Source organism: Idiotropiscis lumnitzeri, chromosome 5 (genome assembly GCF_059441095.1).
Source record: "Idiotropiscis lumnitzeri isolate Australia: NSW breed Sydney's pygmy pipehorse chromosome 5, RoL_Ilum_1.0, whole genome shotgun sequence".
Taxonomy (NCBI): domain Eukaryota; kingdom Metazoa; phylum Chordata; class Actinopteri; order Syngnathiformes; family Syngnathidae; genus Idiotropiscis; species Idiotropiscis lumnitzeri.
Window position 1 is genome coordinate 15,174,466 of NC_142395.1, and position 25,612 is coordinate 15,200,077.

At 41.0% G+C, this 25,612-nt stretch overlaps 2 protein-coding genes and 1 long non-coding RNA gene across 9 annotated transcripts in view; 2 read left to right on the forward strand and 1 right to left on the reverse strand.

Annotated features, from left to right (window-relative positions):
- The first annotated feature begins 1,036 nt into the window (after positions 1-1,036).
- brd7 (bromodomain containing 7) lies at positions 1,037-10,695 on the forward strand. 5 transcript variants are annotated; one of them, XM_088295670.1, is made up of 17 exons: positions 1,037-1,158; positions 2,101-2,294; positions 2,358-2,451; positions 2,521-2,581; positions 3,055-3,199; positions 3,537-3,647; positions 3,720-3,883; positions 4,589-4,697; positions 4,779-4,857; positions 5,312-5,419; positions 5,488-5,623; positions 6,562-6,673; positions 6,751-6,792; positions 9,215-9,281; positions 9,374-9,511; positions 9,868-9,999; positions 10,538-10,695. In XM_088295670.1, exons 1-17 carry the CDS (start codon positions 1,110-1,112, stop codon positions 10,606-10,608), a joined length of 1,812 nt encoding a protein of 603 aa, XP_088151796.1. In that variant the 5' UTR covers positions 1,037-1,109; the 3' UTR covers positions 10,609-10,695. The 5 variants fall into 5 exon arrangements, with proteins under 5 accessions (XP_088151796.1, XP_088151798.1, XP_088151797.1 ...); XM_088295672.1 differs by having other exon boundaries at positions 9,377-9,511; XM_088295671.1 differs by having other exon boundaries at positions 6,754-6,792.
- A 9-nt stretch (positions 10,696-10,704) lies between these two features.
- adcy7 (adenylate cyclase 7) overlaps positions 10,705-25,612 on the reverse strand; it is a 47,085-nt gene continuing 32,177 nt past the window's right edge. The window contains exons 7-27 of one of the 3 annotated variants that reach the window (XM_088295668.1): positions 25,460-25,571; positions 24,611-24,738; positions 23,668-23,826; positions 22,727-22,859; positions 21,654-21,842; positions 21,020-21,063; positions 20,730-20,789; positions 19,542-19,619; positions 18,347-18,416; positions 18,168-18,265; positions 18,007-18,091; positions 16,264-16,401; positions 16,049-16,159; positions 15,381-15,577; positions 14,215-14,326; positions 13,974-14,132; positions 13,729-13,875; positions 13,532-13,639; positions 12,630-12,744; positions 11,973-12,077; positions 10,705-11,817 (exon numbers count right to left, since the gene is read on the reverse strand). In XM_088295668.1, the coding sequence (XP_088151794.1) occupies positions 11,651-11,817; positions 11,973-12,077; positions 12,630-12,744; positions 13,532-13,639; positions 13,729-13,875; positions 13,974-14,132; positions 14,215-14,326; positions 15,381-15,577; positions 16,049-16,159; positions 16,264-16,401; positions 18,007-18,091; positions 18,168-18,265; positions 18,347-18,416; positions 19,542-19,619; positions 20,730-20,789; positions 21,020-21,063; positions 21,654-21,842; positions 22,727-22,859; positions 23,668-23,826; positions 24,611-24,738; positions 25,460-25,571 (2,515 nt within the window). In that variant the 3' untranslated portion in view covers positions 10,705-11,650. Of the gene's footprint in view, positions 11,818-11,952; positions 12,078-12,629; positions 12,745-13,531; positions 13,640-13,728; positions 13,876-13,973; positions 14,133-14,214; positions 14,327-15,380; positions 15,578-16,048; positions 16,160-16,263; positions 16,402-18,006; positions 18,092-18,167; positions 18,266-18,346; positions 18,417-19,541; positions 19,620-20,729; positions 20,790-21,019; positions 21,064-21,653; positions 21,843-22,726; positions 22,860-23,667; positions 23,827-24,610; positions 24,739-25,459; positions 25,572-25,612 lie in introns of all 3 variants that reach the window. The other 2 variants (XM_088295666.1, XM_088295669.1) reach the window with 2 other exon arrangements.
- Positions 15,252-19,357, forward strand: LOC148337023 (uncharacterized). The gene is made up of 3 exons (XR_015843138.1): positions 15,252-15,606; positions 16,026-16,174; positions 16,267-19,357. It is a non-coding gene; the product is annotated as an uncharacterized LOC148337023 (long non-coding RNA).

Here is a 25,612-nt window from a genome sequence, read left to right on the forward strand (position 1 = left end):
GTGTTTTACATGTTTTGGGGTTTGAGTTAGGGTCAGGGATTTTGTGTTAGATGTTAGGGTGAGTGGTGAAAGGTTAGGATTGGGACGACGGTTGGAATTAAGGTTTAGGTTAGGATTTGAGGTTTAAATGAGTTCATCATGCTCACAATTGCTAACATTTGGCAAGCAAGCAACCGGTCTAGGCCCATAAAGTCGTAGAGAAGCAGTAGTCAACTCAACACAGCATCAGGAGCCTACCTTATTTGAAGGACGCCGTAGGTACTCGTAGCCCATGGCAAACAAATGGATTTTTAGAGTCGTTCTGCTCCCTGCTGGCGAGAAAAAGCCTCCACACAAGATCCAACCTCCTCGTCTGTGTCAGAGTCACATGACCAGCGGAGCAACACTTGATTGGCTGGGCACTGGATGAAATGAGACTCTTCTCCTTGGGTCGTTTCAGATTTTTTTTAGCAGCTAAAGTTATTTTTTTAGACTTTTTTTAATGTTGATTTTTTTTTTTATTGAATATTATTACACTTGGATATTTCAATCCGTTGAATGTTCATGCTGAAAATTTATCGGTTGGTCAGGTCAGGTCAGGTCAATTTTATTTGTATAGCCCTTAATCACAGACAGTCTCAAAGGGCTTTACATAGCCACAATCGATAATGGGAATTTTGACGCAAAAAAAATTGCGTTCAACTTTTCTTTTCTCTACACATTTGTAAAATAATGACTAACAAGGAACAGAAGAATGCATGTATGGATGAATTGTATTCGGCGCAAGAGAATGTGGAATGCGTGATGCCAACGTTCGATGCTCAATTGTGTTTTGTACATTTTGGGACTTAATTACTTTCGGTGTTGGGAGTAATGTTGTTGAAATGTAAAAGTATTTTTTTAATTTTGTCAGTAACGAATAAATATAACGAGTCACTCTCCTATTACTTGGTATTATGAGAGTTCCCGAGTCTCGAAAGGCCTTCCAAATGTCAGTAGTTTAAGGCAATGCTACTGCCTCGCCTCTAGGTGGCGGCCGAGTATTTACTTCTTCAGAGTTTCCTGTCTGCTGAGGGACAGATGAAATTCGCCGGTGGTGACGAAACCGCTGCCTGAAGAAAATACAAACAATGGGAAAGAAACACAAGAAACACAAGTCGGACAAACACGCATATGAAGGTATTTAATCAACGTATACATTTAACTCCTGACTCATTAACAGTCTCCTTTTGTTGTTAGATGTTTTTGTTTAAATACTTGATCAGCGAAGGAATGGTCGTATTCTTCACCGAGGACTTAGCTTTGATGCTAATATCATAGCTACACAATCATAACACTAAATTAGATGTGGGAGAGACGATTTTAGGTAAAGACTTCCCGGGTTGTATCATATGTTCCCTTTTTGGTAATTACACGTTTGTAACCGTCACTGACTTGACTGTTGTCACTATTAAGAGGGCTGACTGTTAGCATTTCAATGGGTTTTGCCGTTAGTTTACCAGCTAGCTAGTTAGCATGTCTATGTGGGCTTTTGCTGTTATTTGTCCTGCGTTAACGAGTTTATATTTGTCGTTGCTAGGTAACCATCGTGTTACTGATTTAGCGAAGCATAACATAACATGTTGCTGAAGTGAAGGCTGCCCATTAACGCACTTAAGTCATTTGAGTGAAGTCAACTTTAGGAGTGAGCAAGTAAACAGTCCTGTCAGACTTATTAGATCAGCTATTATTGTCAAGCCCAGTTATGACGAGATAACGTTTGCCGTAAGGTATATGCTTCCAAGCTTCAAATGTTTTGCAGAGGTCATCTTCTCAGCTGTACATGTTTATATTTATTGTGATAAAAATGTGGATTTTAAAATTTCATTTTATTAAAAGGTTGTGTGAGGAATCTCATAGTTTCAATGGAAGCTCGTGCAAATTAATCCTGGTAAAATAAAAAATAATCTTTTGAAGCTTGTTCGGTGTCTGGAAAAATAAAGAAAATTCCAGAAGAGTTCACAAAAGCTTGTTTCTTATAATTTCATTGTCAATTGATTTTTGTAGGAAAAAAAAGCTTGAGATTTTATTTGAAGACCATATAGCCCAGCACTTGCATGTCTCCCTTGGCTGTTTTTGTAGAATATGCAGAGAGACCGCTCAAGCTGGTCTTAAAGGTGTCCGGCAACGAGGTAACCACGGGGAGTTCCAGCCGGGACACTTTTTATGATGACCAGTCGCCGGACTGTGATAAGGCCAAAGACAAAAAGAAGAAGAAAAAGAAGGACAAAGAGAGGAACTGTGGCACACCCGACAGCGACAAAGGAAAGAAAAAGGTAATGAAGCTTCTGTTCTCTTAGTGATTTTAATTGATTGATTGATTGGCATTGTTATGGTAGGTGATCAAAAAGAAGAAAGGCCACGATGGGGATGGAGAAGATGAACGGGAAAACTGCAGGACTCCTATCCGATCGGAACTAGATAAATTGGAAGGTACCCTAAAACAAACAAGTCTTCTTTGCAGGTTACTGTAATGATTTTGTTTTTTAATGACATCTTCAGCAGAGAAAGAACAAACCCCCTTACAGGAAGCACTGAACCAACTCATCAGACAGCTCCAACGGTATGCCACCATTTTGTTGAGACACTCTCGGAAGGGTTGTTCACACGTCAACGCCCCGACTGTCTAACCTATATTTAAACCCCTAATGAATTGCCCCAAATGAATTTTGCTGACAGCTGTCAGTATGTAACAATTGTATTAAAACTCTTTTGCCTTTTTTGTACGATACTGCATATATAGTAGCTCAAATGACTAAAGTTAAAAATGTATCAATGTTTTACGTTTGAGAATCAATCTTAGTTGTATAAGAGACATTAACAGCTCAAACAGTATCGATCCCCATGAGCAGATGTAATGGCGCTGTCGTTACAGCATCCTTTGTGGTCTTTTGGTTGCTTGCGTGTATTGTTTGGATTCGCTTCATGGCATTTCAGTTCATTCAATAGGAAATATTGATTTGATACGCGAGTAAAGTGAGTTACGAGCTTGGTCACGGAACAATAATAATGTCATATGCTTCTTGTCGTGGACAGGAAAGACCCAAGTGCATTTTTCACCTTCCCCGTGACAGACCTGATCGCTCCGGGCTACTCGGCCATCATCAAGCAGCCCATGGACTTCAGCACCATGAAAGACAAAGTCAAGAAAGAATACTACACTTCCCTGGACGAGCTCAAGGTAGGAAGGAGTCTTTGTTCGATATATGCACATTGCATCACGACAGCTCTTTTTTCCACATTTTATGTCATAACCTATTCCAAAATAATGGAATTAATTTTCTACTTGAAATTCCACACATTAACACACTAAAACAACCGCTTGAAAAGCAAGTAATTAAAAATTGTGAGTGTTGACGACCGCCTATTTTTTTAATTATTAAAGCTTTAGTCTCAGATTAAAAAAAAAAATAAAATAATTAATTGCTCAGGTTTTTTAGTTCAGCGTTAGCTCTTCAGCTTTCCCAAGCAATTGAGAGCGCAATTGCATTTTCGAGATGTCAATGTTGTCATCGTAGATTGACTTCCGGACGATGTGTGAGAACGCCATGGCGTACAACAAGCCCGAAACCATCTACCACAAAGCCGCTCGCAAGCTGCTGCACTCAGGCATGAAGATCCTCAGCAAGGTACGCAAACAAGATCCACCACACTGGGGCAGCAGAACGCTTTCAATGCTTACACCGGTCCTCCACCTTCAGGAGCGTCTGGAGAGCCTGAAGCAGAGCATTGAGTTCATGTCCGGTCTGGATCCGTCTGACAAGGCTGCCCAGAAATGCCAGGCTCAAGGGCTGGCCTGCCTGGTGACCAAAAGAGAAGCCAGCACAGAGGGCAGCGAGCGCTCGCAGACACCCAGCACGCCCAGGTCTCCTTCAACCTCTTACTACCACTTTTCTTTCGCCTGGTATCCCACCCTCAGCATCTGCCAGCCTCTTTTTTATTTTTTTTCTTGCTCTGATGCCCTCTTTTAAAGCTATTGCGTGGGGCCGCAGGCGGAGAACGCCTGGAATGTATTTCGGCGTGTCTGGTCTCGTTTTGTGACGTCTTTGTGTGCGTCTTTGTCGTTCTGGCTACTACTAAAAACACATGTGACGCCAAATATCAAACTGGCAGATGTGCAGAAACATCTTTTCCTCCAAGTGCAGGAACTGAAATTAAAAGCACACATTTTGGAATTGGAATAAGTCTGCAGCCAAATGCCAACATACCGTTGGGTTATTAACAGCTAGCATGTCAGCAACCTGCCTAAACCCCATCTTGTGATCATTCACTGACAGGTGAATGCAGGTTGACAGCATGCTCGGTGTTTGCCTACAAATTGTTAGAAAGTTGCCATTCAATTGTAGAAATAGCTTGAAAGTGTAACTCATTATGTTGTGTTTTCCATTTGGTTATTGGGAGCATGCGAGATTTTAGTAAGCTAGCTGTTAGCATTCTTTCTTTGAAGTAAATGTTCAAGTTCTTTCGATTTATGTGCGTTGCTATCACCAAAGAAGTCCTAATGATGCACATTGTACTCTGAGCAGACTGAATGAAGCAAACTTTTTTGTCACCTTTCATTTACGGCCAGACGTGACAAGGACACCAAGGAAGAAGAGGCTGAGAAAGAGCTTGAGGACATCCGCAAGGTCATCGAGGAGTCCGGGGGGAAACTGTCCAACAGAGTGCTGCAATGCGACGTGAGCAAACATGTCTGTCAGAACCCAATGACTGCCTTGGTGGAGGTCTGTCGTAATGGTTTGAATCTTTGTCCGTCTCAGTTGGAGTTTAGCAGGCAGAGGCAATCTGATGGCTCCACCACTCTGGCTTTTGTCAACCCAGCTGATCCGTCAGCAGGAGGTAAAGGCATTGATAGATCAAAAGACTCACAAAAGCATCTGATCAAATTCCTTTGCTGTCATGCCTGAGCTGCTTAAAATTAATGGAAGGCACATTTGCAAGATATCTTCGATTTTCAAATCCGATTCCAGACAGCTGCCTCAATGTTGCGGTAATATTTTTAGTTTTATACAGAAGCCAACAAATGTGGGATATTACCACAACTTCACATTCTGCAATCAGACATTTAGATGACATGTCAGCATCAGCCTGTGGTGTTGTGTAAAAAATATTTGTCGAACAACAACAATTGCTTTTAACGCATCGCAGTGGGAGAAGGGAGTGCCAGGTGTTTAAGAAACCAAAAAATGGTGGTGACCCTGTCCTGTCCTGTCCTGTCCATCCATTGACACATGAAGCTGTTTCACACAAAACCGTTTTACCTCGAACCCCTCTCATGTAATTGCTTCCACAGAGGCAGGACACTGCCCCGTCAAGCTGGGCATGATGTCCACACGTCTGCAAAGCGGCGTCAACTGCCTACAGGGATTCCGGGAGGACAAGAGGAACCGCATCACTCCAGGTATGGCCAAAACATACACTCCAGTTCTCCACTGACACCGAAACAAAACCATCTTGTCCGCTTCCCAGTGTCTTACATGAACTACGGGCCGTTCACGTCTTACGCGCCCACCTATGACTCCAGCTTCTCCAATGTCAGTAAGGACGACTCGGACCTCATCTACAGCCTCTACGGGGAGGAGTCCAGCCAGCAGGGCTCGGACAGGTCAGTTTCTGCTTACGTCACGTGACTTGACTCCAGTCAGACTTGAGTTGGCAATTTTGCGACTTGCTCGGCTTAAAATGTATGAAAGACTCAATTTGAATTTGACCTGGTAATCACGAAATACATTACTTGACAAATTGTATATGGTTTTGAAAATCTGTATTTTCAAGGTAGTGTTCCATTTAGTTTGCTTTTGAAAGTTTTTCTTTTTTGAGAAGTGAACACAACAAACCTGGCAGCCCACCAGTCGGCTATGATGTGTAATGCAGATGCCTCGTATCACGAAGGGAGCTCCTAAGATTCCGTGGTGCCTTGAGATACAAGTTTTCTTCATTCCATGACCACACTCGTAACTCAAAATACTCGCGTGTCAAATCATCCTTCCCTCTTGAAATGCATGGAAATGCCTTGGATCCATTCCAGCTCCCTAAAACCACAACAAAAGTGTTTGCAAGAAGAATAGAGTGCTATTTACTCTCTAAGGTTGTACTGTATGTAAACATAGTAATAACAATCATATTAAATGCAAACAATTAAACGTTGCATCAAGATTAATTCCTATCAGCTCCTTCTGGTGTGGTCAACCTGGCTACCGAGGAGCAGTATAATACGGTCATGACTCAAACGGAGAAGAGTTTTGTAAGCTGCAGTAATATTTGTCAGATTTCTTAGAGTGGATTTATATTGTCTGTCTACATGTGTTGCTGTATTGTTTGTGTTCAAAGCATTAACACACCACCATATGGATGCTATTCGTTAGCATTAAGCTAGCGTACGTAAAGGCTGAATTATGTGGTTGTTTTGAGTGCACAATGTGTAATTGTCTGTTTTAAATTCAATTCAACAGTAAACTTCAAGTTGGGGCATTACTAAATTACTCAGATCTCTGTAGCAATTGTAGTTTGTTAATTGTTAAGATCGATACATGTGGTCGGCAGCTTGTCGGAGTTCCTGTCCAAGTCTGATGAGTATGTGTACAAGATGGCCGACAACCTTCTGGACGCCATGACTAACGGCGAGCATTCGAAAAAGCTTAAGGAGACCGAACCGGTAAACTTTTGGTTCTTTTTATTTTACACAGTTCCTAATAAATACAACAACAGGAACTTGAATGTCTTTGTGTCCAGCAGATAGAGGAGCCTTCACAAGAGGACAGAGCTGACGCAGAGGTGAGTCAAGTGTGTGTGGGTGGATTCAGAGGGTCCACGCACCTGTTTGCCGCCTCTCACATTCCAGCGCAAAATGTCAGTGAAAGTGGGGGAAAAAAAAAAAAAAAAAAGCAAAGCCTCACCAGCATGTGATGTTTGGAAGTCAAAGCGCATGTTCAACTGAGCAGCTGTGTCAACATGGCGGCCACTCACTGTGATTCAAATGGAAACATCTTCAAAACACAGCCAGCTGAGACCCCAGAGGGGAGTTCTGTGTTTTCATTCGCCGCCTGCTGAGTGGCCCCCTCACAGCGCACACACACTTAGGCTGTCTTGTTTGCCATTCTTGGCCTCCCTCCAGTTAACGCTCATCCCCTCAGCTCGCCAGTCGCAGCTTATTACACGTATACATTTCTGCCAGGGGGCTTGCCGATGAAATTTCTTCGAAACGGGGTGCCTTCGGCAAGTCATCAAGCTACATTGCCATGCTATAAGAACTCTAAATCTTTATAGTGGAGTGCTGCCCATCTAATATATTGTCGCTCCTGGGCGGAATTCTCCTCCTGTCAAAATGACATTACAGGAGGTCAAAGAACCGCCAGCTTGTTTGAGTTACCAGGCACCGCTTCGTTCAGGTTATAATATACATTATACTGTGATTGCGCTGCAACATCACAACCTAAAATCGCTAATTCAATGCTGGCGATGATTTAGTACCACCACAAAGTTGGCGGCAGCAAAGTACTTCAAAGTCCGCTCTCACGTGACGCCCCAACCATGAAAAAAGTCTTTAAAAACATGACAAAAGCAAACATCTGCCCGACAACATCTTCACAAATGTCGTTGTAAAGGTCTTAATCCATTAGTCATGCAATGACTAAAACAATGACCCAAGCGGCTATTCATATGAAACTGAGACTTTCCTCTGACACGCGATTGAGTGTCCTTCTGCAACAAAGCATCGCAGGGCTTGGGGAAAAAAAACACCCGATGTTAAAAACTTGACAATTACGCCACACAGCTTATGCAGAATGAGGAAACTGAAGCAGTTTGCCACACCACTGCAACACCTCTCTGACAGAAGTTGCGTTCAAGAATGGCCTTTAATTTGTGTTTGTTTTCAAGCTATTTTCCCCATTTTAAATTGGCCAAAAGTGTGTAAAAATTACAGACGAAGTGGGGATGGACCATTGGTATGGATTTGTGAAAAAAAAAAAATAGGGCTTATAAGGTTTCACCAGAAAGCGACGATGTATGGTTTCAAATTGTTGCCAATAAGACCAAATCTCTCCAGCAAGTTCCTTATTTAAGGACCCCTGGAATTGGCCAAAATGACCCTTAAATGGGCGCTTCGAGACAAAAATGTCTAACTTTCCGTGTCTCACGACAGGTGGTCAAGATTCGCCGTCATGCTCTGTCCAAATGTAATGTCGAAAACAAAAAAAATGACAAGTAAGCGTCACCTTAAAAATTGATAGCAACCAGAAAAGGTCTTGGACAAATTGGTTGTTGAACTCGAACTGAAACGAGTACTCAAGCAATTTGAGTACCTCTACTGCCCAAAGACGGCTGAGAGGAGAAGCCCTACTTTGAACAACTCCTGGAACTGATCAAAATGTCCACTTCACAATGAATAGGCAAACTTGCTAGCCATGATGACAAGTCTGTCGTTAAAGCTCGCCTTCACAATTCAGTGACGGCCATCTGTCCTGAATGCAGGCGTCAATTGGACAAACTCTTGTTTGATGACACCTGGAAACAGCCAAATTGGCCTGATAAGTCCGAAGAAGTCTGCCATTTTAGTTTGAAGCAGCCGGTTTAGAGTCATTTTGTTCCTTTCCAGGTGTTCCTTAAAGGCAAGCAAGCGTATGCTTTCGTCAGCTTGTTACTAAATTTGAGGCACATGTAGCAGGTAGGGGGCAACGCTAAACCGCCATATATTTTGAGGTGTGGACGGAGTATGGCGGCGGCAACCTTTGACTATTTGGGGAAAATTCAGCCACAGAAGTCAGTTTCACTTAGCAACAACCCATAAAAGTTCTCAAGAGTTCTAATGTCTGAAAGTTTTTCTTTTTTTTTTTTTTTTTTAAAGCTGCCATTTCTAGAGGTCCTTTTAAGACCAACTCATTGTAGAGATTTTGTCCAATTGCGACCACAATTGAAACACAAATAATAGACAGCTGGCCAATGCTAAAATGTGAAACATGAGTTTGTGGAATGAACGTGGGCAAAGCATGGCAGGAAATGTATCTGAATAACGCAGCAAAAATGGCATGCTTTCTTGAGTCTAATCAAGACGTTGGTATGTGAAAGTGGCTTCAGAGGCTGAATTTTAACAAATTTCCACGACTACGCCCCACCACCGGCATTAAAGAGTGTATCGTCACTACCTTCATGTTCCTTAAGTTGTCCCACATTGAATGTGGATTTTTTCCTACTTTAGGCACTCCAACACGATGCTTCGGGCTGCAGTAAAACGGAGCCGCTCGCTGCCGAGGAGGTCTCTGGAGGTATAAAAAACCATCAACACGAGGCATTAATCAAAGAGACATGATGTGCCTCATTGAGGATCAATAACATTGATTGTGTGTTGTCGTGGCAGCAGACGTGCAGCAGAAACTGGACGAGACCACGCGGCTCCTGCGAGAGCTACACGAGGCGCAGAGGGAACGTCTGAGTACCAAACAGCCGCCCAACATGATTTGTCTGCTGGCGCCAAGCACTAAGGAGTTGGAGCTGGGTAAAAAAAAAAAATAAAATCTTAACTGTTATTATTGTCATTTTCCGATATAAGCCACTTTTTCCACACACGTTGAGCTCTAACGGCTTAAAACTCTTTTTAAAACACATTTCAGACATGCAGGTTGTCCCCAAAAATTTTCTTGATTTTTATATTCACAATAAACTTGTGAACACCTGAATTGTTTAATTGATCATTGAACTAGATTAGGTAGTTTAAGATGATTGCTTTTAAAACATGTTTTGGAACACTCTATTTCCATACACACACAACTGGACGCTAGACAGAAAAATCTTCCTGTAAATTGCTCTTTAAAAAATTTAAATGTCTTATTTTTTTTGTCCATCTGTCTGCAGCTGAGAAGGTGATGGGCAACCTGGCCGAATTGACGGGCCGAGTGGCCCCACGCGACATCAGCAGCATTTGGGCCATCAGGAAGGCCATGGGCATCGCGCTTCCTCCTGAGCACCTCATCGACCTCACCACAGGTGAATACATTCAGCTCATGTCTTAATTCACATAGAGAAGAATTTAATCTAAATGGTCAATTTTAAGAGTTTGGCTGCAATATTTGGGCAAAAATCATGCATGTGACTTCAGATCAGAGAGCATTGCAAGGAATTAGTGCCACCACATCACACAAGTGATGGCAATGGAAAATGTTGATTACCATAGAGCAAGAAATGGTGACATTAGCAGTATTAATTCCAAACCAGTGGGGGCTTGGTTTTCTTGTGGTAACTGTTGAGGGTTTGTCTGCTAGCTACAATTTGAGCAATTAATCAACTAGTTTTAGGCTAAAGAGATGCTAATGCTAACTTAATGCTAATGCTGCACAGTAATCTCCATATTTCACAAGCTTTTATGGTCAAACTTAAAAACAATAGATGAAAATATCCCAAAAACCTGATGTGCTAGAGAAAAAAAAACATACATAAATCCATCTCTGATTAAAATGTGCTGTTGACCAGTGTAATAAACATTCGGTTTGAAACTCACCTAAATGTCCCTGTTGATGCTTTTCAGTGCGTGAGACGGCTGAACCCATGGACACCACGCCGAGTTGTCATGATGCACTGCCCATCACTGCCGTTTAATGACTTAAAAAACATTTTTTGTGTGTGTGTACAAAAACTCCTCATTGTGTGACATTCAATAAACTTTTTTTTTTTTTTTAAATTAAACCATAGACCCATTGTGAATAATTTATTTAGAACATTTTGTTCACACGCAAGAAAAAGCCAACTATACAAGAGTGTTAATCATAATATCCACACACTTACAGACAAGATGGTCGGTGGAATAAGGCCACGAGATGAATGCTCCGGAGTCAGTCCTGCTTGAGAAGAGACATGCCTCACAAGTAAGCAAGTAGCAGGCATGATGACAACACTCCAGACATGATAACATGCTTTGTCGACGACACAGCTCTTAGATTGTCCCATTAAAAATACACAAAAACATGACCCGTCAAACCACAGCACGCGTCTTGCTCATTACACAGTAACAAAGCCGACAAAATGATCCACGAACAGAATCTGTTGTTTTATCGGACACAAAAAAAAAAGTCTACATAAAAATGGTTTAGTACAATACGTTTCCTTTCATGGGCAATAAAGTACAAAAGTTACAGGTGTTCTTCCCTAACATGTCCATATGTGCATGTATCCTGATGTAAATGCGGATATTTTGGTGGGCCGCAACATCAGTTACATCCCTCACCACAAAGTTCGGGTGGGCATGTTTCATGACAAAAAAGAAAATGTGCACAAATGTCTCGAGAAACTGCCCATAATTTAGCAACTACCGGTACTCAGTTGCGCCCCATCTTTGTGTCAGCAAATCACAAAATCCAGCATGGATGTTTATCAAGACAGGATGCACCAAAATTGATAAAGAACCTGTACTGTGAAACGCACAGGTAGTCGGACCTTTTTGTTTGAAGGTACTGTTTCGTTTTGTTTTTTTCCAGTTAGTTAAAAATAAAACCCATCTTGAGCTCATCCAGACACAAATTCCTGTAATTTGCAGCACCACCGCAGGTTCACAGCTGTATTACAGTCACTCCTTGTGCTGCGGGGGGAAGAGGGGCAGGCGTGCAAACACTTGCCTCATGCGGACAAGCTCGCCTTGCATTTGTCAAGCATGACCTCCCGACCTCAGCTCAGGCCCATGCCTTGTTGCTTGCTTGCGTCCGTACACACGAAGAAGGTCTTGAGCTCGCCTTTGCCTTTCACGCTGATGAAACCGCGGCACTCGCACGAGTAGCCAAGCCTGTGAAGCACGTCCGACGTCTCCTCCGTCACCTGTCGGTCAACACGCACACGATTCGCTCAATTATTCTTTGGCTTGACACTAAGAGCTAATCATGAGTTAAACTTTTCGTGCTTTTGTGTGTCAACATGCAAGCTAGAATTTAGCCATTGTGAACTTGGACGTACTTGTATCTTTCCCAGCTCACCAGTGCTCTCCATCCTGCTGGCCACGTTGACCGTGTTGCCCCAGATGTCGTATTGAGGCTTCCTGGCACCGATCACGCCGGCGATCACGGGACCGTGGTTGATACCTGCGCAACACCGATGACCCGACAACAAAGAAAACTTAAACGTTGACTGTGAACACAACCCTAAATTTGGTCAATCATCAAATTTTGGCCACATGCTATGACCAAAATTAAAATGTTTTGCGATTAAGAGTCGCCCATTTGTCGTGATTGAAATTTGGCAAAATGCCAATGACTTCAAAGCATTTTATTCATTTCACCAAAAAACTTCATGCAGGGACATAATGGCATGTCTTCACGCGGTCGGCACAAATCACGTATTTCGTGAAGTTATACTGAGAAACTAAATTCCTTTATAGAAATTAAGGAAATTATGAAGAAGTTTTGCTGGAAGTTAAAATGCCTTTCTCTCCTTTTGTGGTTCACACACACACGCACACCCCCCCACGCCCACACACACACGGAAGAAAAAACGTAAATGATAGTTTTTACAGACAGTGTGAAAGGGCGATAAATCAAGTGCGGAATTGTTAAGCGCTGATGAAAATTGGCAGTGGGGAAGATGACATAAGCTTTCCCATCCGGCCTCACACACGCACGCACTCGCACACTCACCCACGCGCAGCCTGAAGCTGTTGAAGGAATGCCGGTTGATGCCATCCAACTTGCCGACGAGCGCCACGGCAAACTCTACCATGATGCCGATCTGCGCCTGCTGCCGCTCCCTGTCCTGGAAGAGTTCAAACAAAGAAATATAATTTGGAGTGTAGCCAAAATGTGGAGAGTATCTCCTAAAAGTCCAAAGCTCAATGACACACGCAAAAAAGAATTCCACCAAGTGGAGACAAGCGCCACTGGGTGACACGATCGCTTCTTGTCCCCTCTCAATTACGGTACACATCAATCAAACCAAGGGTAGTTTGACAATATTTGAGTTTGTTCGTGGTTCATTTTTGTTTGATTTTTAGTATTTTCATACATTTGAAAAAGAAATCACGCATTTTTGTCATGTTTTTTGTAGTTTATATTATAAATATAATATAAATGCATTAAGTCTTTATTCTTGTATTTTTTTATCTTAATTCTTTAAAATTTTAATCATAATTTTTCAAACATGTATTACTTTTACTTAAGTTAAACACTTAATATCTACTTTTCTCATTTTTAACATTTTCCTTTTTTCTTAGTTGTATTTTTATTGATTCATTGTTTCTATTTCTATATAATGTATATTTCTCAGTTATTTATTTTTACTTGTGTGAATTTTTTACATTTCATTTTAATTTGTATTTTAAGTTTGTATTTCTCGTTTTTCTTTTACTTTTTGCATTAGTTTTTATTTCTTTAAAATTAAAACGATTTCATTCAGTTTCATTTTGTCTTCTGATTTAATTTTATTTATTCATTTTGAAAAACATTTGAATTTATAGCTCTTATTGATATATATATATATATATATAGATAGATAGATAGATATAGATAGATATAGATAGATTTATTAATGAGCGTCACCCCACCTGGTTGTTCTCCTGACCGAGCGTCCCGCTGAGGCCAGCCGCCGCCATGTACGTACTGCCGATGGTCTTGATCTTCTCCACACCGCTGAACTTGGGCTTAGAAAGCAGCTGTCGAGAGAACAACACCATCGTCTCGTCAGGTGATGAATCAATCGCAAGGGTGCAAAGGAGCGGCGGGATGCCTCTGGCCGGCGAACCTCGTCGAAGTCGGCGATGATCTCGTTGAGGAGCCTCAGGCACTCTAGGCCCTCCTTGTTGATGTCGCACTCGGTGTAGAACTCCTTGAAGTCGGGCACCGAGGCGAACATGACGCATACGCAGTCGTACGACTTGTAGTAGAGATCCTGATGGGTGGGGGGGGGGAGAAGGAGTCCATGGGACGCATTTACAAAGCCGATGTGGTTGCAAGGCCATCTCTGTTTTGGGGACACCGGCGTCTCACCTCGTTTTTCTTGTTCTCGCCAACAAAGAGCGAGGCCACGTGGGCCGGCAGCACGTTCTCAAGCAGGAGGCGGTTCAGGTTCTCCCGGGTCTCGATCTCGTCCTGCTCCGTGTGGTTCTTGTACTTGAGCAGGAAGTCCTGGCGGAAGCACGACTCGTTCTAACGCGCGCACACACAAACGCCATGGTTGGTTTGGAAACAGGGATGATGATAATGGTGATAATGAAGAGTGGGCGCACACCTGCTGTGAGATGATGAGCATGGTGACCAGAAACAAGGTGATGTAGATGCAGCTCATCACCTGCGGGTGCTTCACCAGGCCCACCAGCCTCACCATTGACTCGTCTGACAGACTGTGGAAAACAAAGCAGCGCAATATTTTTTTTTTATGTTTTTTTATTTTTTTTAGATGACATTGAACTTTTTCCTCTCTAGTCACATCTCTTATTTTTATATAAAAAAATATTTCTTACTTAGAGAATTTACAATCATTTACATTTTTCTCACATCCTAGTTTTTTAATATTTCAATCTATTTTTAATTTGTATATTTGAAAAAGTCACAGAATTTTAATTCTTGTTAAATTGTTGTTGATTTTCTCATATTTCTTGCAAATAATTACACATTTACCTTATTCTTCCACATTATTTTAATTTTTAATTTTTTAGTTTGGATTTCCATTTATTTAAAAAAAAAATTCTTATCTTTTAGCCATTTTGTAATTTGTATTTTTAATTCTCATTTCTTATTGTCATACTTTGTTACAAATAATTCATGATTTTTTCTTTATTAATATGAATTTTTTAAATTTTTGTTTTCTTTTCATTATTTTTTTTATTTTAATTCTTATTTTTGGGCATTTTTAATTCTTGTTTTGAGTTTTAATCATTCACATTTTTCTTCCAATTTTTTTTTTTTTCCAGTTTTCTTATTTAGTTCTCATTTTTAATGTGTATGTAATGTATTTTTTCCCCATTTTTACTTTTGCGTATAATCAATTGCATTTTAGGTTATTTTAATTTTTATCCAATTTCTCCTTACTTTTTTGTCAGGCAAATTTTTCCTTATTTGTATATTCTTATGGTCATGTTAACTTTTTTTCCCAATTGTTTGTAGTTTTTCTATTTACATTGGGAACAAAATGTCTTTTTGGTTCCTTTGATAAGATTTGTCGCATCAAGTTTTATGCACATTTTAATATGGTCTTATTTGAACAGCCTTAAAGCTTGTTCTGGACCAACTGTCCATCAGAATCAAGGTTGCATAACACTCTTTCCATGTAAGCGCATGGCTCTAAATCCCTCCCTATGTGACCGGATACTTGGCTTGTCACACAGCGCCTTTTTTATTTTATTTTTTTAAGAATTATTATTACATTAGCGACCTTATCGTCATATCGAGTCCCACCTGCTGCAGTTGCCCTCTCCGGTAATCTGAGCGTGGAGGACGTCTGCGTAGGCCACAAAGAGTTGCTTGTTGGTGCTGAGGATGATGATGTAGTACGCGCTGGATGACAGTGCGAGGAAGAGCACCTTGAGCTCAAAGCTGACCCGTAAGAACACGCCGCAAGCCATCAGGGAAAGGATGCAGCAGTACACAGAGTACTGGCGGGAAAGCCACAGTGGAGACAATTGTAAGTCATACCAATTAACACGTTTCACACAAGTACACGTTCCCGGGGAAAATAAATAATTTTCAGAGGTAAAAGTGTTGACGGAATACATTCATTAAGAGCGGCAACAAATGGTGGCGTGTGCCTTAATTCAAACCTTGGGGAAAAAAAACCAATCACAATCAAACATGACTGGTTAACATTTCCGTAGCAGCAAATGCATACGTGGCAATAATCATAAAAATATTAAATCATAATAAGAAGAAGAAGAATTCAAAAAACGGCAGTGAAAAGTAAAATGGTAGTAAATAAAATTTGGGACATTTTTTAAAATATAATTTAAAATGTTATTTCCTGTTAAATGTATTTTACTTTTCCGATTAAATAAAAAAAACCTGTCTTTTTACGTGTGGGGCGTCAACCTTCTCTTTCCGTTCTAGCCATAAAGTGCTAATCCCCTCACAGGCAGATAGAAGAGTCCTCCCTGTAATCCCAGCCGCTGGGAATCATTTGCGTGAGCCAGGGCGGAAACGTCACCACTGGAACATTCTGGAAAATGTGCCTGGACGAAGCACTGCGGGATAACAAGGTCGGAAAAATGAATTGAGCCAAAGTACAAAGCTTGGAGTGTTTTTCTTTTTTTTTTTTAAATATAAATGAGAGGGGTGTCTTTTTCACCAGGTTGAATACTGCCAAGAGAACGATGACGGCGGTGGTGACGGCGGCCAGCGGGAGGCGCACGCACGGCTTCTTCACTACCGCCTCAGAGACAGACGCCAGCCACTGGCAGCCCGACAGCTTCTCTGGAAACATGCGCTACACACACACACACACACAGGCGGAGAAGTTACGTGGAGAAAGAAGATCTCTGACATCCATTGTCACACACGATATGTGAGGGTCGACTATTCCCGTCAAGGACGCGAGTCACTCCAGCTATAGAAAGCAGGGGCATTATTTTGTCATTTGGGGCCCCAAGGCAAAGCCCGTCATGGGGCCCTCCACAACTGCAAAGATTTGGAATATGTTTCTCATCAACTAAAAATGTCAATTGGACAATAGTCAGCTATTTTCTGAGCAAGATAACATCCTTAAAATCATTCTTGGAGATTACAACCCAACAAGTAATTCATTTTGATGCTTTGACTGTCACAGACAAGAATTTTAATCAACATTTAACGTAGTTCACCATGAGGACCGCTTTCATTTTCATATCTTTAAGAAGATTGTTACTCGTGTCACTCTTTCACTTCATCCTGCTCCACTGACACTGACAGCTGCGCTACAGCGACTGGCAAGCGCTTCCACATATTCGGCGTCACCCTGATAAATGTTGAAACCTTTGGTGGTTTGGATATGAACCGTTTCGCTCTCACATTCTCCACCTCTACATTCCACTGGGAGGACTCTGCTTTATTTTCCTCACAAAACGCCAACAAGACTGTCGAAGCGATCATGATGGATTAAACATTTCAATGTGACTAAATGGCTTACAATTGCTTCAAATCTAAGGAAACTAAACAGTCTATTCTAGCTTCTAGTAAATACAGTCAAATCTTGGTTTAACAGATTCATGGCGGAGGGGTCCATTACAACTAATTGTCAGCTAAATTAAAAATATATATTTTTGTGGCCCCTAGAACACAAAAAAATGGTGTCTACTTATTATGTTAAGTCCACACCAAATCTGTTGTGAGTGTTTCTGGCGGTTTGTTTGAATTGAAGTCAATGTAGTTCGGGTGGGCGGGCGTGCTTACGTGCAAGACGACACGGATAACGCGTTTGGAGCGATGGGCCGCAGAGCAAAGTGCCGAAAATTCACCCATTAGGCGCGGTTAAAAGATTTTTACTTTCTTGGCGCATCGTTTGACGACAGCCAATCAGTTCCAGGAAGTTCTACGTCACACTTAGACTCATGTACACTTGGCGGGTTGCTTGAAAAGAGAAGAAAGAAAAATAATGGAGGATAAAATGATCATTGACGTCTGTGTACATGCAGAGCTTTATAACTCGGATACCACCACAGGGATTAAAAAGAAATAAAATGTAAAAAAAAATCCAGGCTTGGGGACAAGTGATATGTCAGTATGTTTTACGTTTTCCTTTTTTTTTTTTTAAATGTATTTATTTATTTATTTATTTATTTTTACACAGCTGTTGAACTTTACAGAGATGGCAATAGGGTATTCAAGTATGTAATAATATATTCAAACGTTTGATTCAACTTCATAAAAATTATTTGAAGGTTGATGAGCTGACCTTGCATTTATTTTGCCTTGAGGTGTTGTTCAGGTGACGTGTATCCATTTTGTTTAGTTTTTGTCCATAATTTTTTGGGGGGGCTCCATGTAAACCAAATGATCATTTATCATTCTCATCACAGGTGAATGCGTGTCAAACCCGTCAGCTTTCTGCACTGACCTGTATGTGAGCTGCAAAACAGATGGCGAGGGACAGCAGCAGGACGCACGCCAACGCCGCAAACGTCACGCCAAGTGTCTGTCGACTGACAGTTAACAAAGCGAGCGGTCGTCAGTGGACCTTCAGTTTTCTGCGCTTATTTCATTGCCGCTCATACTCACTCCCTGGTGACTAACATCTGGATGGAAAAGATGCAGAGGAAGATGACGGCGGCGCAGCCCACGTAGTGCTTGAACATGGGCAAATCCAAGGCTCGGTACTTCGGAGACAACGACGGAGCGTTTGAATGGGAACCAAAATGAGGACAAAGTGGGAGAGTTTTTGTTTTTGTTCAACTTACCTGTTTTTCAAGGTCTTTCTTTGGAAACCATATGGCTAGACTGCCACTCTCCTCAGACTTGTACCACTGTCTTGGGAAGGAGGAGATAAAAAAAAAAAAAAAAAAAAGGGTGAACTAGAGAAGCTGCAGTCTAAAAGCAGCAGGATCTTTTGTGTATTAGAATACCGTGGAACTTTGAAGGCTGAGGTATGTAATATGAACGCTCAAGCCACAAAGCATTTCAATTTACATTATTGTGGTTTTCAATGACGCAACCACGCATATTTTGGGAAAATTAGAAGCCAGAACATGAGGAGAAAACACACTGGCCTGGTGCATTTACATTATCAAGACTCCAATAGAGGTGTCAAATTGAGGTCCAGAAAGTAAAACTCTGTCACAGTGTGGTTTTAGACACAGGTGCTCACCTGCTGGTTGATTAGTGTGGCTAGATTAGATGTTGCTACAGCCAAACTGTGGCAGTTCTTTTACTTTCTGGACCTGGATTTGACACCACTGGACTCTTGTAATATTTTGTACATTATTTTTGCTATTTTTTCCTTGCAATGTGTTAAAATTTATTTTTTGTGTGCGTGTAATTATTTTTAACTCATCAAATAACTAATGGCAGCAATGTGGACAATCTACTTCACATAATTGTTCGATTTCTTTTTCATTAAAGTGGAAAATAATTCTACTAAAAGTAAATAACTATTTCGCTGTGATTAAAGTTATACTAAAATCAAATAAAAGGAGAATCATTTTAAAATTAAGATGCATTATTTTACATACACATTCCTCAATGTGATATATATTTAAAAAAAATATTGGTTAATTTATTTTGAATCCAACAAACTGCTATGCAATTACACAGTACACATTCATCAACATGATATTTGAGCAAACAATGAATTGACTGCAATTAAATTGATTATAAATAATGACAATTACTTTCTTAAAATAAATGTTGCTCAGGCTGTCCTGGCTATGTTTACCATTAGTGGCCCATTGAGACGTTTGCTTAGCACAAATGCCGCATATGGCCACAGGCCATCCTACACATTTAGAGGATGTGGATGAAAGCTGAAACTTTAATGAGGCTTTATGATGGCGGCAGTTTGAACCTGGGATGCCATCATCCCATTTCAATTATTTCCTACGGCGTTTGTGTTTGGGTTTTTCACATTTTCTGAGGTTGACTATGGAATGGACCTACTTGCTGCCCAGTTCATCTATGGTGGTTGTCATCTCGTTGTGCAGCTCCTCATCAAAGCGACTCTTCTGCGACTTGTTCCTGTGCCGAAAAAGCAGACGCCATTAATGAAAAAAAAAAACCCGAGACATAAGGCCGGGGATGTTGGTTAATGGCCGCTGTGTGCACATTAGTCAGAGAGAAAAAGGAGGCATTGCCCGTATAGATCATGCCTGTGGTGTACACAGAGGGGGAGGGAGTTAACCGGATGCTGTGAGTTAGATGCGCAGTTCAGGGGGCTTTGGAAAGCCCCCTTACACTATCTGGCAGGAAGGAAGGCATCGCACAGATGTACACAGCAGATACAAACACGCCCCGCCCCGGTTAGAGCTCAGGAGAGCGCATCGGCATGATCCTGAGAGAAGGTTGAGCGCTGTCATGTGGTGAGTAGGACAAAGAGAGCGATGGCCCTGCCGAGGTTAGTGTTGGGGCGTTAGGATTTGTCGGTTCTCACCCAGCTTCAAACCAAAGTCATTCAGTCCAATCAAGTATTGTATTACCTCAAATAGTGGCCATACTTCTAATACGGTGTTTTATCTTTTTTGTTGAGCTGAGGCGCACACACACATTTGAGTTTGAGATTTCGGGCTCTCAGATTTTCACACTCAGGCCCAACACGTGTCAAAAATCAAAATAATACTATGGTGCCATCTTGTGGCATCTTGGTACTAAGATCATTTGAATCAAGTGTGTTGAAGGAGGGAGACATTTAAAAATGTGCTGGATAGGGGCCCTCAACGAACGGTGTTGGACACATCTGATTAATATACATTAAACATTATTTTAGTCAACTACGTTTTATTTCCTGACTTTGCTTTTACATGTCAGGAATTCTTGAATTCTTCTGAATCTTTTTTTTTTTTTTTAAACGATGTGAAGCACATTGAGCTAGCTACCTCATGTATGAGACGCGCTGTATTACTAGAACTGAATTGCCTCCCACCTGGCACTTGCTCTAAACATATTTTATAAATGAAATCTGTGATGAAAGGGAACGCTGTATTCCAAAAATATACAAATAGAAGCACCACTATTTGCGGACATACAATGATTCGGTTAATGAAATAAGCATTGTGCTTTTTCATAAGTACTGCGCATGTTTCTTAATTTCAGGCTGAGAACTCCTGAAGTGTGCCAGGGGCCCAAACTCACTTATGGCTGGTGAACGATGGCGTGGACAAGGAGAATCGCTCTTCGAGTGACTCATCAAAGCTGTCATAGGAGGAGTGTAACAAGTAACAACACAAAACAATTCACAAACACACACAGCAGGTAGTGGCGTTGTCATGTCAATCAACGGAAAATCGCTGTCATGAGACAAATGCAGCTGGTTGACTGACTTTGGAATGGGCGTGCATGTTGACTCTTTATTTACAGCACAACTATGCTGCAATATGTGATCAAAATAAAAGGAGGTTTATTGTATTTATTTATTTTTTTACCTCTCAGTGATCTTGGAGCTGGGTGCTGTTCGCAATGGGATGTCCTGAAGGAAAACAAACAATGGATTACACAATGTTGTGTTTATCTAGTTGAACAACTGGCAAAAGAAACAATCTGACTTGTTTTTTTTTTTTTTAATTCAAACTATGGATTTTTTTCTGGGGATGGGTGAGTACTTAGGTAATGGTACTTGGCTGATACCAGCCTTATTTCAAGGTATCGGGTACTCATTAGATTTTTGAGGCAAAAAAATTGCAATAATGAATCTGTCATCAAACGATTCCACATTGCCAGTAGGTGGGGCTACACAGCGACTACCACATCAGTAAATCATCATGTGTGTCCGAAAGACAGAAAGGTTTTCGTCCACACACAGCTGCCATTGTGTTTTTTTTTAATTTTGTGTCTCGTAAGTAATATTGCTATCGGTACTCAGTATCGATGGGTACTTAAGATTGAATACTTGTGCTGGTGTCAGTCTGAAAAAGTGGTATTGACCATCGCTAATTATTTCCAAGTCAAGACATTTTATTAAACTACGTATTACCCATAGTCATTCTGTTTATTTCTATTGTGCAAGGTGGTAATTATCACATAACTAAACGTTTGTAGATTTTTTGCAGTCCTGCTTACCTTGCTGAGTGACTTTCCATTGCTTAGGGGGTCCACTGCGAAGCCCTCTCGGCTCTGAAGGTGGGCGAACGGCTTGACGGCCCCCCAGGACTCCAGGTAGCGCGTCATGCGCACAGACGCCCGCATCTTCAGACCGTCGCTCACTCGAGGCTTGGAGACGCTGCGGCCGCTCTGCGTCGGATCTTTGGACTCATCAGAGGCATACAACACCTTAGAAAATTTGATCCAGTGATAGATAACTCGACTAAAGCCCTTTTCACACTGCACTCGTTCAGTGTTGCTCGGCAGGACGGACAGACGACGGCGCCCGGGTAGCCAGCGTGCCCATATTTGGAAGCAGCTTACAACAAAACAAAGACGAAGACCGTTAACCGTAAGTAGACCGCACCCTTGACAAGCTGTAGCTTTCATTCTTGCATCAAGAAATCCTGGCTTTGCTCATTTTAAGAAGGAGACGGATACAAGCAGCAGAAAAGAAAATGGACTGATGCATTCTTTACTAATGGCTTATCAGGAAATTGGAGAGTTTAATTTAGATCGCAAGCTGCAGTTTCATCAAAATCACTTTGAGGTTTATTTTAGGCTGAGCAAGAAGCAGTGGCATCTTAAACACGTCACTGAGTCATCTCTCACTGAGACGCTGCATTCATGAAGGCTTTCTCCATCATCCTCATGCCATTATCTTGAGAAAGGTCCGCTGAAATACTCCTAAATGACTCCACCAGCTCATTTGTCTTGCATCACGGTACCGCCGCTCTGGAAAAGAATTTTTTTTCCAATTGGAGGCGACTTGTGGCGGCATTAGTCCTCTTGTCGAGGTCATAAAACAGAATATAAAGAAAAAAAAGTGATTCCTTAATTGCTACCATTTTCTCTTCCACTTCACTTGGAGCACTTGGAAGTCAAGGTATTGCCGTATTTGACATTTACAATGCGCAATATTGAGATCATCTTCCATACACCCACACATCATGCATACAAACTGTGTATGTCGTTTTCAAGCCATGTTTTCAAGTGCTTGCGTAACAAGCATCAAGAGCCTTTTCAAGTGACACAGAAGGTCGTAAACTCACCCGAGGGTCAATAACGAGGTAGGTTCTGACGTTGAGCTCCTTGAGGTATTGATCCCGCAGCTGGCCCTCACCCTCCTCCACTTCGTACGCCTTGTTCAAATGCTTCAGAGTCGCCTCGGTGATGTGAACACGTCTAGAAGGACCATAATGTTTTTGATGCCTTTTGATTGTTTTTTTGGGGGGGGGGGTTTCACTGCTTTTGGTCACGTGTTGATATTTAGAAACACCAGACAAAAAAAAAAAATAATAATAATAATAATAATAATTAAACAAAATGTCAAGAGCAGTTTATTTTGGGAGTCAAGTAAAAATAAGTATTTTCACATTATGGGACCAAAACATGAGCATTTTCCACAGGGAATTATGTATTTTTTAGCGTTGTATTTAAATCAGAAGCTTTTTAACTACATGAATGTCTAAAAATACTTGTTTGCAATGAACATTGTTCTATTTATTCATATTGTATAATTGGAATTGTTTGGTTGATTGATAACTTAATAAAAATGAAAACATGCACAAAAAAAAATCCAATTAAAATATTTGTTTATTAATATTGGGCGATTTTTATCACAAATGTCTTTACTGTATTGTACGAATTATCAATAAATCATTGAGTTGTTTTTTTTGTGTTAAGTATGAATCATTTTTACCAATAAATATTTGTTTGCATTGTATGAAACATAATTCCCAGATTTCTTTTAGTATTGTATAAAAACAAATACTCACAGAGAAAAATAAATGTTTCATGCAGAACTAAAAAAAGTAGTAAAAATAGTTTTATCTGTAGGAATCCAAAAAGAAAAATCAGGAAAATGCATACACACTGCATTATTAAATTTGTAAAATCAGTTTTTCTACTCTATATAGTTATGCACTGCAACAATAAATTGCACGCGGACCAACACATTTCAACAGTACTGCAAGGTAGTCGCAGCACTTACCCCGGGAGGCCTCCGGACTCCATGTGATTAGCCAGCGTCACGTCATGCGACCACACGTCAAACTGCCACTTGCGCAGGCCGATCACGCCGCAGAGCACGTTGCCCGAGTGCACGCCAACTCTCATGTTAATGTCCACGCCAGTGGCCTCCCGTACCTGCCTGCAACAGATTAAAAAAAATAAATAAATAAAAAAACTAAAATCAAGGCCAGCTAAATTACTACTAGTAGCAACTATCATTTTTCCTAAACATTGTCTTGATCGTGTGACGTCAAACTGTAAATAAAAAGGAATTCATTGAATATTAATTCTAATTTAACAAAAAATGCTTTGTCGATCAATACAACGTAAACTTTTGGATTTTGATGTGCACCTTGTTAGAGAACAGCAAAAACTGACACCATTCAAACGTTTACAGAAGGTCAAATAAAGTTCTCCTGTAGAGGATATAGTACATTTCAGGTTCATCTTGAAATTTCTCCCAAATGCCCAATATAACAAACTTTTCGAAGCACAGCCGTACCTTGACTTATAGTTGAATCCATTAATGGCCTCAAAACTCACTTTAAATCATTTTAAATTGAATGTAATCCTTTGAAACGAATTGAAATTCCCACTAATCTGTTCTAGACCGCCAAAAGCACACAAAAAATGGCTTTGTCCTACTGAAGCAGCTTGCGAGTGTTCTCAGTTGTTTTTGTATGACTTTTTGTACTGTTCAATAAATGACAAAGTATCGGCTACAGTGAGTCGTGAGTCTCCTTTTTTTTTTGTTTTTCACCCAAGTGGGTTGCGTATCTCAAACATGCATAAATGTAATTTGGGCTCGTGAAACAAAGCAAAAAAAATTCAAATAAAGTACATGCGGCAGCTTGGGACTTAGAATTGTAAATGTAGTCTAGGTTTTGTTGTTATTAAGTCACTTGAATATTTGAATAACTCACTTAATGGCTTCACACATGTCCAGGCCCATTTTCACACAATTCTTGGCGTGTTTTGGCAGAGACACCGGCAGGCCTGACACACAGTAATAGCAGTCACCCAGGATCTTGATTCTCATGCACTCGTTTTCCTGGAAAGACATGCATGCATGAAGAGTATATAGTGAACCCGGTCGTCATTGGTGAAAATCTGCAACGTAGACAGACCCTACAATTATATTTCTATATATGTGCACCCCTCCCACATGCTTGCGAAACGCATTTGAACACAAACAAAATTGCGAGCATAAAGTAAGTGTATTATTAAAAATATTGAGTGTCACAGTGTGCCTTTTATGGGCCTCGACACACGAATCCAATGTCGACCGTCATGGCCAACTGTCGCGTCTGTATAGAAGTTGGCACGTCGGACCAAAAAATGACCGAAGAACACACTGCAAAAGCTGATGGAGACACCGATTACTCCAGAAATGCACATGCGTACCCCCGGCATTGACCGACTCTCCGACGGCTGACGTGGTAAGAATTTAAGCGGTACGGTGACATGTGATGTTGGTAAATCTGTGTGTGATGAATGGGTACGAGTTGTGGCTGACAGCAGCTTGAGTGTTCTTTTTGTAATAATCAGATGAAAAGTACATCAGCAAAATGTGGCATCTTCTTACAAACATACAAGGGCAATACAGATTTTCACAAAACATACCAGAGATTACCGCAATAGACAAGAAGGTATCTTCCACAATGAAAAGAAAGTGGGAGAGGCATAATCCGAAATAATACGTTACATCACAATTTGTCAAGTCAAAATAAAAGATAGAAAACAAACACTTAAATAAGAAAATGCGAACTGACCTTGGCAATTTGGTCAAACTTTCCAAACAGTTCGTTGAGCATGACGACAAGCTCCTTGGGGGAACAGTCGCTGGCCAATCGAGTGAAGCCCACAATGTCGGCGTAGAGAATACTGCAAGGACAAACATGTTATCAGACAAAATGCTAACAAGT